At 40.9% G+C, this 12,376-nt stretch overlaps 1 protein-coding gene across 1 annotated transcript in view; it reads right to left on the bottom strand.

Moving 5' to 3' along the window:
* The window catches only part of USH1C (USH1 protein network component harmonin), a 91,110-nt gene that overhangs the window by 27,390 nt on the left and 51,344 nt on the right, over positions 1 to 12,376 (bottom strand). The window contains exons 15-17 of the mRNA XM_065403359.1: positions 6,157 to 6,206; positions 2,912 to 3,064; positions 1,724 to 1,840 (exon numbers count right to left, since the gene is read on the bottom strand). Of these exons, the coding sequence (XP_065259431.1) occupies positions 1,724 to 1,840; positions 2,912 to 3,064; positions 6,157 to 6,206 (320 nt within the window). The remainder of the gene's footprint in view (positions 1 to 1,723; positions 1,841 to 2,911; positions 3,065 to 6,156; positions 6,207 to 12,376) is intronic.

Below are 12,376 nucleotides of genomic sequence, written 5' to 3'. Positions count from 1 at the left end.
GGGTGGAAGCTATATGCAAGATAGTGGAGCACATATGTGGGAGGAGGGGAAGTGCTTGATTTAGTCTCAATGAGTTTGGTGTTGTCCAAGCAAATCTATGCAGAGCTTAGACAATGCAGAGTAGCCCATGCAGAGCTTGAGTCCTTGCTGGCCTTATGAACTCCACAGGAATCAATACAGGAACTAGATGTTCTGAAGAAGTGAGTACATTAATCCGGATTTGGGGGAGTGGAGAAGGGATTCTATATGAATGTGGTCTAAATGTTTCCGGTAGTCATTTGTCATGGATCATATTAAAATGTTTGTGAAAGTTCACTTAATCAGTATTCTCTTATCCACTATTTTGTCCACTCCCTGGAGGAATGATTAAAGAGGCATAAATTACCCCTAGAGAAACCAAGATATTTATCCTAGTCTTATTTGACTTTACTTCTTCAGCTGGATTACTGCTCTGTCCATAATGATAGTCTCAACTAAGTACCATAGAGTGGCTCCACCATCTAAGAGGCTGCTCTTCAACCCTTGGGAACTGCTGCTTGTTTTAAGGATATATTACAATTAATAACAAATAATAATACATAATGGCTGTTAATAGCTCAAACAGGTTAATCCCTCAAAACCAACCTGTTCTCTTGATTTATACCAGTTTAATCTCCTCAAATAGTTTTACGGTAATAAAGTAATTAGTGGCAGCCTAAATACAGTAGTGTGCTAGTAAATAGTTCCGAGCAGCAGAGCTCTGAAAATATGTCAAGGAGTTTGGCCCCAATATCATGCCCCCTTCATTTCCACCACTGAAGGGGACTGCAATCCATCAGATTGCAGCTAGTGAGTGCAGAAGGTATGGGGAATTTCTGCAGAAACATATCCCTCTCCTCAAGAGACTCTTCCATTGGACAGCCACATGGCTTTGGGCACTGGGCCAGGAGAAACAGAGGACCAGCTGCTCTCTGCTGACTCTAGAATTATCCAAGTTGGAGATCACCATGCGTTCTCTCTGCAGCTGCTATTGTTCATTCCCAAGGGAAGTCATCCTGAAGCAGCTGTGCTGGGAGGGGAGCCAGAGCAGCAGGATGGTGGGAAAACATCTCTGTGGATATGGATTTATAAGGCCATAAACCTTTCTCTATGTGCCCCCTCTTCTCAAACTCCTCCCCTTTAAGGGGAAGATTTGAATGAAAGTTTATTAAGTGACTCTTGTAGAGTTCCCTCAGCTTTTGTGTCCTTCCCTTACATAATTTCAAGTGAGGATATGATTTGGCCCTTTGTTATCCCGATCTCTCCATGGTACTAGGATGCATTCAAGATCCTGAATATCAATGATTCCATCCTCAGAGCACTCTTGCCTGGAAAGCATCATTATTTCAGGTGGTAACGTCCTCATAGCCTTGAGTTTGAATATGGCTAGCAAAAGCCATCCTAGCCAATCTAGCAGGGTCAGCTAACAGGATACAGAACTGTCAAGTGCTCACGCTACTTTTCAGTGGATGTCATGTGGTCACATTTACCAATGGCAATGCATTTCCCAAAGAAGATAGCGCCCTGAAAAATGTGCAGATGTCAAATGCTAAATACCGTCTATGTCAATCTTAAAGGCTGAAAAGGGAAAGAACGGAAGAGGTTCTTCTCACTGACACCCTGCAAAACCTCCCTGCCTCTCTATGAAACATACAAAAGTCATTTAGATATCACAATGGAGGGATAAGCAAGAGCTTTCTTTTACCTCAGGAGAATCATTCTCCACAGAGGAGATTTGTTCTAACCGTGTCTGACAAAGTCTTTCCACCCAGTGCTGAACCTTTTCTGATTCCTCCAGATCTTCTCGCTCTGTCTCAGATACCTTAGTCATATCACCGTGGCATAAAAAAAGGTTAATGGGTTTACACCACACACAAGATTAGAAGATACAACATGTATTTGACTTTAAAACACTTTCTGAAAAAACAATCACGCTCTTGTGAATCATTTTCTATTTCACTGCCTTCCATTAGGCCTGTCCTTGAAAACCCCTAAATATCCCATGTGAGAGTACTGTAGTCTTTAAACCAGTAGGGCTACCCATCTGAGGAAGAAGTGCTCTTGTGAATAAGAAAGCTCAGGATACGGTTTCTCATCCTTTAGCAACAGAATAGTGTATTTTGTTATCCTGTGTTTTTTAAGTATCTGACACATTAGAACAAACTCTCCACGGAAACCAATAGCGTTATACTAGCAGATAATTTGGGCCACTGTCTTTTTGACATGCAAAGATTTAATAAACTTTCTACAAAATCCCCCAAATCCCACACCATATTCTACTTTCCTCCCATTTCCTTTTATTGCAGTTTGCTATAATTTCTCCTCTCTATTTTTAAGTGCATGCCTTGTTTGAAAAGAACTGTCCTCCCTTTAATTTTACATCCAACATAGTACTATGCTTTGTTACCTCAATATAAACATTTTCTTCATTTGCTAAGGTCATATTGTTTCTGATTTTTAGTAGTTCTTTTTTTTCTGTTTGTCTTGCACTGAATTCCTGCTTTTCATTTTTACAGATACTTATATTTTTATTACAAAAAAAGCAAGCTAAGAAAAGGAAAAAGGTGGGCACTGATCTCAACATAAGCTTAGTATTCTTCACTTGTTGCCAGGTATACTGAACAAGATCCGTAATTTGTTATTTTAAATAACCCACATCTGCAGACAAGGCAATGGCCCACCTCAGCAAGGTACCTTAAGTACCATAAGGTACCTTTTAAGTCAATGAGACTACACGCGTTTTGAGTTAGACACATGCTCAAATACCTTGCTGAATTGGGTCCTAGACACCCATGAGAGTCAAAGAGTTTTGCCTGCAGAAGGAAAGCAGGATAAAATAGAAGGAAATAATAAAATTATAAAGAAATATAGTCCAACACTTATCACAACATACCTCTTGTACAAGCCGGTTGATTTTCAGCTGTTTTTCTTTTTCCAACATCCCTTCTTTTTCTTTGGCAAGTTTTTGCTCAAACTCCAGTTCCTTTTTACACTTTTTCTGTTCACACAGACTGTCACTCTTCAACTTCTTTCTCTCTTTCCCTTTCTGGGAGTTTTTTTTTTATTACACAAAATAGTAGTGTGTATACTTTACAATGGCTTAGAACACTGCAAAACTTTGAGCTCAATTGAGCCTTTACATACAGGAAAACCTGTCTTGGAAAATTAGCCACTTTCTGTATGTATGCATAAGTGTGGTGGTTGTTTTTAAAACAATTCTAAAAACCAGTCCCCATCATATTGGGTGAAATTCATTCTTATTCAGAAGGCAAACAGAAGGCCTATGCATCACTTAAGGATCATACAATGTTGGTACTGTTAAATACTTCTTTCCTCTTCTATAAAATTTCAGCATGTGGGTATGCTGGGGTTGTAAGTGAGAGTTATGATATTCATAAATAGTCTACCATAAAGTCATCATTTCTCACCCTTCTGTTTGTCATTAATTTCATGATGGCTTTCACACAAGTGCTCATGTATTTACATGTAGGAGTGAACCCTTCCCTTTTAGCCTGCAAAAAGCCTTTATTGCATCACACATCCAAAGCACCGCATAACATGCATTAGGAAAGACAGAGCAAACAATTGCAAAGAAAAGGCTTAGATCAGTGCAGTGTACTAAGGAGGCAGTGTGTCTGAATTTTAGGGATGGCAAATGGGAGCTACAGGATTAAATGTTCTCACATGCACTGGCCACTTAAAGATGAGCTAACACTGCACAAAGCAATCATACGAGTTACATGTATGATAATTTATTCTTGGCTTTAAAACAGTGCAACTAAAGGCCCCTGAAACTTCTGGATAGAGACTTTGAAGTCTGTGCTCTAGTTGTCAGGGAAAGAAAACCTGCTCCCCTGATTACAGTGACCATCCGCTGGGTTCCCTGAGGCCAGGTAGTAGTGCAAGAGGATAGCCTGCATACTCCAGTTTCCCCATGCCCAAAGCTGCACAGTGAAGAGGAGCTGGCTGGTTTCTTAAAGACTGCCAGTGCAGTGAGAGGCTGTGCTCCAGGCTTGGTTGTTAGAGGAGACACAGCACAGTGAGGAAGCATGAGCTGTTCCTCTTTTCAGCCAATAGCTCTTAACTGTGGTTTGGGGAACCCAGGGCACAGTGACAATCATGCTACAATCATTCTCTGCATAACGGGATTAATTTATCAGCCCTGCGATACTGGAGTGAAATGTAGCAGCTCACACCCCTAATCTAGGCAATAACCATTTGGAGGATTAAAAAAAATAGACAGGCATTCTTCTTGCTGGTAAAAAAGACCTGCCCTGATGGGTGAGTGATTAGATCTTGGCATTGCTGCGATCAGTGAGGTTGTATTGTATTTGCTTCACAATTAATTTGGCTATTGTCGCAAAGATGAACCTTAACAGGTAAAATGACTATGTTGTGAAAATGATTTAGTAGCAGCAAACACCTAATTTCTAATGCCCGTGTTTTAGCCATGATGTTTAGTTTGTATTACAAATGTTTTCATGTTTTGTTTAGAGCTAGTTACTGTTCACACCATTCACTGGGACATTACTTCATTCTTTACAAAGAATGGTAAATATAGTATGGTTCATGTGATAGATGGTAACATTTTATAACGGTAGATGAAGACTCACACTGAGCTCTCTGTATGATACTGGTGCTGTAGAATAGCAATGTGTTCCCATTAATCTTAGCTGAACGCACTACCATAGCTCAAGTCAAACTCTACAGAGCCTGAGCCATCCCTTCCATAGATCATTTTTAATGGATTCATAATTCACTGTTTGCAATTTGCTCTGTACTAAAAATATCTTTAATAGGAAGTGAATTTCTTTTACAAAAATTGGTTTGTTGTTTTTGTGTGGGCTGAAACATTTTAAAGACACAAAATAAAAATAGTTTAGATTAAAAATACATTTTTTCAAGTTTTTAGTCTATCGTGTGCGTAGATTTGCATAGTAGGTAGATTAGCCCTTTAATATTTTCCAAGTGCTTTGAGAACTTCTAACCATATAGAGGTGCAAAGCATATAATTATACAGAATAACTTGGGCAGTAAAATCAATTTGCACTTTTACAGCACACCTTATGTTTTTCTGCCATATAACCAACTGTATTGATGTTGGCTAGAGTATGAGATACAGTTCTGAGTCCACATGGTGGTCAGCACTGACATGTTAACGTTAACCAACAGCAACAAGTGGTATCTGAGATGTTGCAGACGTTTCCTATCCTATGCAAACAGAAATAATTGTGGCTTGTAGTAAAAGATGACCTTTTAAATGGTGACTGTGGTAGATATAGCTGACAAGTCCAGGCTATGATCTGGATTTCCTTGCACACCCAAAACTATAAATGAATTGATGTAGAAGCAATGCAGGATCTGGCTCTGGCTCTATGATGGCTCCACCATTAAGTCCCTAATTGGTTTTGATCATCAACCTGGTAGACATCAGTAATATAATGTTCATAATAGTGTCAAAAGATACTGAAAAAGAAAAGAAGAAGAATGTACCAAGAGGAACAGAATATTATTTGAAACACTACTGCATGCTTTAGAGATGATACTTAAAATATATTACCCTGTTTACCAAATTTTAAAAGTATGTATTGATTGTTTTCTTCCATTATGAGTCAAATTCATTTCTGTTTAAAGGTCTATTCACCACGTAAACTCCCACTTACTGGTAAATTTCCAAAGGCACAAATGGGAACTAGGCACTCAATTCCCATTTATTTTTTGCCTCTGAAAATCTCCCTTTTAAGCACTATTTCAAAGGCTTATGGGGAGCATAAGATTTGCAAAGGGGAGCATCCCATTGGTCCAGTCTTCCAATGTGTTGAGCACCTCCTGAAAGGTATGGCTAGCTATCAGTTCCCATTGCAATCAGTGGGAGTTGAGAGCACTCAGTACTTCAAAGATCAGCCCCTCTAGCTGCACTCCAAAGAAACTTGCTTGTACATGCACATGTTAAATGAGAAAGCATTTGAATATACTGAATCCGTATGAAGTAAGATAGTCGGTCACATATTGCCACACTTAGAAATAAATGTACATTGCTGTACAATTTATTTAAAAAAAATACAGAGGAGAGAAAGAAGTAATTTCAAATGCAAAACCCACAGCAAATTTTCACTTATATCTCTACACACTTTGTACCTTGCGAATTGTGGGAAATTTCCCTTCATATCGATAAAACCATCCAAAAGCTATAAAAAAAAGCAAAGGAAAAATATTTGCTGGAGAAAAATCCAGAACTGGTTTAGATCAACCTGGGTCCATATGTAACTGGTTAAAAGCTATTTGAAGGCAAAATAATAATGGTATTAAATGTCTGCAGTGTTGCATTGTATTACATGATGGTATTAAATGACAGTTCCTTTATCAAATTTGATCAAAAAGCAGCATCTGTACATTTACTAACATGTTTACCTTATTGATAAACTTTTTATGTGAAACGAAACAGATGCAACAGCCAGCCTCTATACAAAACCGGACAGTCATTCTCATTGTTATTAGACACACATTGTCATGCCTATTGCTTTATATTCATTGTAACAATTTGTTAGCAATAACATATTGAATGAAATCAAATAAATGATTCAAAAACATCCAAGCTTGTGCACAACATTTAGGGAAACAACAAAACCCTTCATTCCCCATATGAAGTATTTTTGTTTTGAAAAAAAAAAAAAGAAAAAAAAAAGATTTTCTTAAAGCCAAGTTCATAAAGTTTAAAACCATACTGTTGGGTAATGCATAGGACATACAGTAACTCTATTTTTGTATATAAATTTGCTGATGATACAAAGCTTAATTAATAGCATCCACTTTTTTAAAATTTACTGACAGTGTCTGTATTCATTTCAGGTGTCTCTAGAGCACAATAGCAGCAATACATATTCTGAGCTCTGTAATTTTGCTAGCATTTACCATCCAATGGACTGTGGGTCCTGCCCTAGCAACTGAAAGCAGCAAGAATAGAAAGTGTTCAGTCCAGTGTCAAGACTGACTGTCAAGAGGAAACGAAACGTATGAAGAATCTGAATCAGGATAGGAAGCCAAGGCTGAAGAGCAAACCTGTTTGTTCTGCTTCGTGATCACTCCATCCATGTCATCTGCTGCAAGTTGGTCATGTGCAACTCCCTTTAAATCTACTAAAGAAACAAAGGAAGGAGGAAATGAGGAGACAGAAGTGATAGGGTAACTGAGGTTTCCACAAGGTAAAAAGGGAACCGCACTGAGATCTGCAAATATCATGAAAAAAACCAAGGTATAATCAATTCCTGGTTTACCCTGAAGAAAATAAGGTCTTCATACAGCACCATGGCCTGCAATGCACTGTAGCTAGGCTGGGTGAGGAACCTGGTGGCTACTCTGAAGTTTGACCATCAACAGTTATCTCGGGTCTAACTTCAGAGAGAAACGCCACCTCTTTCCCTTATACTATAGTAGCCCCTAGATTGTGGCCCCACTGCGGGAGGCACTGCACAAACACAGTAAGAACAAATCTCTGCCCTAAAGAGCTTCCAATTTAAATAGACAAGAGAAATGAACAGTGGGAGAAAGGAAATAGCATCACCTTCGTTTTATGACTGGGAAACTGAGGCACAGAAAGATTAAGCAACTTGCACAAGATCATGCAGGAATACTGGGGCAGAGTCAGGAATTGAACCTAGATTGCCTGAGCTCCAGTCTAGTGTCTTACCAGTACTACTTTCCTACTTCCTGTTGTGCATAATAGTGCTTCAAAGCATCTGGGCTTTTTTAGTTTAACCAGTTCCTGATTTAGCCTTTTATCTAGAAGTTAAGCTTCAAACCATCCTAATTGCCTATGAAAAGCTCAGTCCAGCAGCCAGGCTTACAGCTAATGGGAACTTCTATGAAAAGTTAGAGTGCACAAACAGCAGTTTCTTACTGAACAGATCCGCTCCCTGTGATAAATCCTACTGAGGCAAAATGCCCTCAGACTTCAAGGGAGTTTTGTCTTAGTAAGGGCTACAACATTTGCACAAATTATTTTCTGGGGAGGGAAAAGGAGGAGTGAGGAATAAGAGAGGGGGAAAGGATGGAACAGGAGCAGAAAAGGTGGTGGGGGGGAACGACACCACAGTGTGAATGGATTAGACAACTGAAAAGTGAAGAACACGTGTGTCCAAGCCTTATGGAATCCACAGTAGGAGATGTGAGTGTTTGTCTCTTTCTAAAAAGCAACAGAGGGTCCTGTGGCACCTTTAAGACTAACAGAAGTATTGGGAGCATAAGCTTTCGTGGGTAAGAACCTCACTTCTTCAGATGCAAGACTACTTCTGTCAGTCTTAAAGGTGCCACAGGACCCTCTGTTGCTTTTTACAGATTCAGACTAACACGGGTACCCCTCTGACACTTGTCTCCTTCTAGTTTCTGGTCCACATAAGATATTAATGTATTTGCTTTATGTGCCAGACAAAGGTCTTAGGCCCCAAATCACTACACACTTATGAGCATGCATACATTTAACCATGTGAGTGGTCCCACTGAGCACTAAGTAGATCTGCTCACATGCTTCCAGTTAAGCAGATTCTTACGTGCTTTGCTTTATCAGGGCCTTAGCATAGAAGGGCCTAAGCTCAACCCTCATTTTTCAGTCTCATTTTTCATACCACTTGCAAAAAATCATCAGAATGCCAACAGCAAACAGTCAGCAGATCAGTCAAAACCCTGAGTTCCAAAAGTCATTCTTCACGTGAAGAATGAAAATTTAAGTCACGCTTTCTATAAAACTCAGAACAGGTTTCAGTAAAGTATAAAAACTGAAGGGAATAATTTGCTAAGAACAGATATTTTCTACAACTGTTGGAGAAATTCAACCATCCCTGAACATATCTGTATTTCACAAAGTTGAAAATTTCAAACTGATCTGCATTTGATTTGTCAAGCAGAGTAGGAATATTGTAGGTTTTTTAAAAAAAGATCCGCTTGCTCAGAGGTTTATTGCTGCAGTTAAAAGGTATTGGATCTTTACAGTGTGATTTACAAGATTGTACAGGAGACTGGGGCATTTTTCAGAGTTTTGTTACAATTTCTAAAGAAATAAATATTTGCTAGAGCCTGTGCTGCATATTTGCACAAGTGTGTCACAGTAGCCACTAGATCCCTTGATTTATTTAGGGGACAAATGTTTAAACACAGGACATGAGTGTGCCCCCAAGAATGATCATGCATTAGACACAAAAGACCCATATTTGCAAATGCAAAACAGTAATAACAATAAATAATAGTACTAATCCCTAGCTCTTATATAATGCTCTTCATCTCAAAACACTTTACACAAGGAGATCAATATCATTATCTCCATTTTAAAGAAAGGGAAACTGAGGCACAGAGGTGCGATGACTTGGCCAAGGTCACCCCAGCTGGCCAGTGGCAGAGCTGGGAATAGACTCCCAGTCCAGTGTTCTACCCATTAGCCCACATTGCCTCTCCATAGTAATCATCGTTAGCCTATTTGCATGCACAAATACCTATCAACATGCAAACGTGAGCTTTTGCAGGTTCAGTGAAGGCACATGCGTTTTTGAAGTGTCCTAGTGTGGCAGTGAGTTTTCAGGGCTCTCAGGCTTTAGTTGACATGGCTGGTATTTCTTTTTCACTCCTACAATTCACCCCATTTTGGTTTCCGTAGGATATTAAAGACCCACATTCTTAATTACATTGAAATGCCTTAAGTAACAACAGAGGAGTAAGCTGTTAAATATAATCTAATTAGGGACCAGATCACCCATCCTTGTGATGAGATGTCCACCCCACACTAGCCCTGAGTGGGTTATTGTGGGCCAAGAGGGGCCCTTAACCTTATATGCTCCGCCTGGCAGATGAAGCCCATCTGGGAAGAGGAAATCCAAGGGGAGTATAAAGCCAGGAAGTGATCATGGGAAAGGGTCTATAGTCACTCCCTAGAGGGAAAGGGAATTGGCCAGGCACAAGGAGAAGATCAAGTCCTGGGCTCCTGCCCTGGACTTGAGAGTCTTACAAGTGGCCTAGAGGGATGAAGCAGCTATAGGGAGTGATGGAAGCTCTGGTGGTAAACCCAGAGACAGGCAAGAGAGAGGTGTGGCAGGAAGGAGTCCAGGGAAAAAGCAATAGGTCAGATTGGGCAGACTGAGGTTGCTAGTCACAGGATCCCTGGGCTGGAATTTGGAGTAATGGGTAGGCTCAGGTTCCCCTACCAGCCACTGGGAAAGTGGCACTGGAGATAGACTTGGAATATAAGACTGCCTAAGACAGCATGTGGACAGTTGGTCCAGTGGGACTTTGTTAACCTGAAAGGAGGGAGACCATATAGTGACCTGGCCAGAGGGCCAACTCAAAGAGGAAGCACCCAAGTCTCAAAATAAATAAAATAAATATATGGAGATATACTTATCTCATAGAACTGGAAGAGATCCCAAAAAGTCATCCTGAAAAGTCCTCTGCCTTCACTAGCAGGACCAAGTACTGATTTTGCCCCAGATCCCCTAAGTGGCCCCCTCAAGGATTGAACGCAGAACCCCAGGTTTAGCAGGCCAATGCTCAAACCACTGAGCTATCCCTCCCCTTCAAAGAGAGAGGGGCCACGGCATGAGCAACTGATGGAAGAGGCACCAGATGGTATGAAAGCTAATTCCCAGACACAAGGATGCGCACTTGTGGAGAGCCGACCCCTTCACAATCCCATGTGGAAAGCAGCAGGGGGAGAATTTATGCTCACAACATTCCCATAAGGTGAATGGAGCTTATCTCCTCCTGCAGAAAATGGTCCAGGGCTCATCCTCAAACAGAGCAGGCCCCTAGGAATCTGCAAGGATTGGGGCCCATGCATCAGCTTTGGTCCTTGGTGGCATATCCTGGCGTTCCTTATGCAGAAAAGATAATGCGGCCCCAAGTAAGGTCTACAAGGGTGGACTGGAGGTAGGGGTGGAAAGAATATGTATTCCTTTGGTCCTGCCCTGACTCACTCAGTCTCCTCCCTCTCCTGGTCCCCCAGCACAGAGCTCATATGCACGGAGGGGGCTCTGCCAGGTCTGGGCAGGGAGGGATGAGGGTGCTGCTGGTGAGTTGGCATTCCCTTTCTATGCAGGTCAAGATGGAAACTGTGAACCACCTGGAAGCGCTCTGCAGACTGGTGTTAAAGAAGTTTTGAGGGATAGCCTTAACATATCACTGGCACGAATCTGTCAACTCACATTATTTTTGCCACTCTTTGTAGGAGTCCTTATCTGATCACCTTAGAGAAACAGGAAGCTATGAGTAATATTGAATTTCCCTTATTACCCTAACACGCTGCTAAACTGACAGTCACAAATTGAAGACTAGAGGCTATAAGAATTAGAAAGTGTAGTACAATCTTATAGATGCAAACTGTGGCAATGTGTTTAGACTGCTATGACATCTCCAATTAGCCACATAGAAATCCTCACCTAGATATAAAATGTGCAGTATAATCCATGTGGAAGAATTGGTAGTTACCAGGGATGTCATGCACATTAATGATACCAAGTTATCGTCCCATACATGTACAACCAACTTGTGTGACCTTTCAGTTTGGAGGTAAAGTCTTGGAAGGTTTGCATTACTGAAGCTGAACAAAGCTCCCTAACTAACTCAGTGCTCTATGTACAATAAGTAGGCAGTATGCCCTTTCCCAGGACTCTGCAAATGGTGCTCTGCTGGGCTGGGAACCATGTCAGAGTCAGCAGACAGGTGTCAGGAGGCAAACAGCCTCACAGTGGGCCTTGATGGGGACAAGGTGTTCATTTATTATCTTCCTACCAGGCATCACCTGAAGGTGCTGGAAGATGGATAACTACTCTCTCCTCAAAGATAAGTAGCAGGAAGGAGTTTACAGGACACCAGGCAGCCATCCCCACATCCTCCAAAGACTTAAAAAGTAAGGAGTCTAGGGTCCTAGTTGAGGGGGAGGGTTGGCAGTGGTTTACACAAACCAGATACTTCATGTGGACTTGGACCACGGTGATCCACATGTTTCAGTTGGTAAAGCTCAGATGAGCTTTTTTTTTATTTTTATAAATGGAGATATCCCATCTCCTAGAACTGGAAGGGACCTTGAAAGGTCCCTTCCAGCCTCCTGCCTTCACTAGCAGGACCAAGTACTGATTTTGCCCCAGATCCCTAAGTGGCCCCCTCAAGGATTGAACTCACAACCCTGGGTTTAGCAGGCCAATGCTCAACATATGAATGCAACATATTTCCATCTAAGTCATTCACACACACATATACACACACGTGGTATAAAAGAATTTTGGGTAGATTTTCAAATGGGAGCTGAGGTTTTTTTAGGCACCTAAATGAAGTGGCTAGACTTTCAAAAGTGTTCAGAGTGAGCACATAGCAACTCTGA

The sequence above is a fragment of the Emys orbicularis genome, chromosome 4, assembly GCF_028017835.1.
Source record: "Emys orbicularis isolate rEmyOrb1 chromosome 4, rEmyOrb1.hap1, whole genome shotgun sequence".
Classification (NCBI taxonomy): Eukaryota; Metazoa; Chordata; order Testudines; family Emydidae; genus Emys; species Emys orbicularis.
The sequence above is the reverse complement of the archived record's forward strand: the minus strand, read 5'-3'. Positions and strand labels throughout refer to the sequence as shown.